The 2,325-nt window shown below is 38.0% G+C and overlaps 1 protein-coding gene across 1 annotated transcript; it reads right to left on the minus strand.

The window, feature by feature from the left end:
- Positions 1-1,167: 1,167 nt before the first annotated feature.
- On the minus strand, positions 1,168-1,991 carry LOC115759493. Its single transcript, XM_030700432.1, has 2 exons — positions 1,798-1,991; positions 1,168-1,732 (listed from the first exon to the last, which is right to left on the minus strand). The coding sequence occupies exons 1-2, from the start codon at positions 1,913-1,915 to the stop codon at positions 1,677-1,679; spliced, it is 174 nt and encodes a 57-aa protein (XP_030556292.1). The 5' UTR covers positions 1,916-1,991; the 3' UTR covers positions 1,168-1,676.
- Positions 1,992-2,325: the final 334 nt, after the last annotated feature.

Raw genomic sequence — 2,325 nt, forward strand, 5'->3', positions numbered from 1 at the left:
TTTCTCTCCCTTGCATTCTGTTTCACTCTGACCGGGAGTACTCTTATACAGTTGTGGACCACTTTACCGCCATCAGCCAACGTATGATTAAATAATATGCAATGCTCCCTTTGGCTATAATTCATGGGTATGCGTATATTAAGTCGAACGGAAGTTTGTGGCTTAAGTCTTTTGTCTTGCGGTAGGGTAAACTGTTAACCGTTCCCCAAATTATTAACCAAATAATTGCGACCATTGCATCATAAACTTGGCGACATTATTGCTTAAGTATAGATATGCTGAATAAATGTTACATGTTTATCCTATAATTAAAACAACTGGGATGAACCCTTAACATTTATATATATTTTCAAAATTGATGCTAATGTAGACACAGTAAAAGCCGTAAGAGTTAGAAAACTAAAATTTTTGCTGGAGATACCTCATTTTCAAATATCTATCCTCTTTGATGGTAAATGAAGGTCAAAAGTTGTATTAATAAAAGTTTTTGTTGTTTTCGATAAAAATACAAATTTGGAGCTTAAGAATGGGTTTGTAATGCATGCGGCTATAAATATGATAGGCATAGCCAATGAATTTTCTAAAGAAAACATAATTTATTGCATATTTTTCTTATATACATTTATTATTTTTATTTATGTCATGATTATGCATCCAGCTTTTAAATTCGCTTTAATTGTAGTGCATATTAATTTTATGCACATGTATATGCATGTCTTGTTGATTCCAATTCGAGTTGCCCAAATATCTTAACGCTCTTACCGTTAACTTTTCTTATTATGGATTCACCCTTGTGCAGATGCAACATTAAGCCCAAAACGCAGCCCTCTCGTGTACGGTTTTCGATGAATAGATAATAAATTACCAAAATGCAGACGAGCTGCAATTAAAAAGAAAAAGCAATCCAAGCCAAACTAACCCCTTTGGGCCATTAATTCTAACGAAACCTTTCAGCCATGAAGGCTAGCAGGTGTAGCAAGGTGAGCCAAGTTAAAGAATGTGCTAATGATATCAATAAAATTTAAATAAAATGATCTGAAATGAAATAGCCGGGTAGGTCAAAATGTAACAATTAAAATGCACTTTCGTGCAAATCCTTGATGCAACTATAACTGTAACTGCAGCTCGTTGCAGCTGCATCTCGGCCAGTTGCAGATGCATATCACAATTTGGCTGCGTGCTCATTAACGGCAGCGCATCGGAGCGAAGCGCATTTATTTTTATTAATTTTGATAGCGAAATGTTCGTATTTGTGTCGCCTGCAACATGCAACAGCGCAGCGTGGCAAGTGCAGCGTGACCAATGCCCAAAAATTTAACCCTAGCCCAAAGACACTAGCTGCGGCATTTGCAGCGGCTGCACGCGTTGCTCAACCCTTTGCATTATCGAGCGTTAGCGTTTCGCGTCTCGGCCTCATCCTCGGCCTGGTTCTCGGTTCGATTTCTACGCTTTCTACACTCACTCACATTGGCCACTCGCCTCGTCAAGGAACAGGTGTAATGATTTTGCTTTGCACCTTGACTGCTGCTTCCGTTTCGTTTCGTTGCGTTGTTGTTGCTGTCGTCGTCCGGGCTTGTCGATAACTTTTTGGCTGGGGGTAATTTGTGTGCATTTACTTCCTTACCACAGCCAAAAAAATTTCGCAGTTCTTTATACAGGGTGTCACACTTGGCGTACTATTTCTGTCCTTCGTTCTGCATTAAGCGCGCAATAGTCACGTCCTTTGCATTCGCTTTTGCCATACATTAGTTTGAATCTCAGTGAGCAATTTATTGTATATATCGACAATTCACTTACCCTGCTCCTTTCTGCGTTTGTGCTCCTCGGATTCGGATTGCATAAATAACGAGAGCGCGTAGTGTAGTACAGGCAACACGACAAATAACTTTGGAAACGTCTTCCAATTTATCTTCATGGTAAAAGTACTTAAATTGTCGAATAAAAACTTTCTAAAAATTATTTAAAGCTAAGATGGCAAGTTGAACATATTAAACTGAGTATACTTGAATCTTGTCAACTTGACTTACATCCGATAATATGAAGATGAATGCAGGGCACCCTGTATCTTTCGCCCCTGTTTAATCATTAATTTCATACTAAGGACTTTATTATCGACATTGTATCGTAAGCGGTACAAGCCAGAAGCATTTAAAAAACACTGAGAACAAATTGGTGGTGCTTTATTTTGAACTAAGAAAAGGAAGACCCGAGGATTAGATACCCTTGTAGACATTTAGCTGAATGTTTTGCTATGCTATGTGTGTAAAAGAGGGAGAGAGAAAGAATTGTTAAGCTTAGAAGAATTGTTATATTGTAAAACTATAT

Source organism: Drosophila novamexicana, unplaced genomic scaffold (genome assembly GCF_003285875.2).
Source record: "Drosophila novamexicana strain 15010-1031.04,08,12 unplaced genomic scaffold, DnovRS2.1 tig00000308-arrow-arrow-pilon, whole genome shotgun sequence".
NCBI classification, from domain to species: domain Eukaryota; kingdom Metazoa; phylum Arthropoda; class Insecta; order Diptera; family Drosophilidae; genus Drosophila; species Drosophila novamexicana.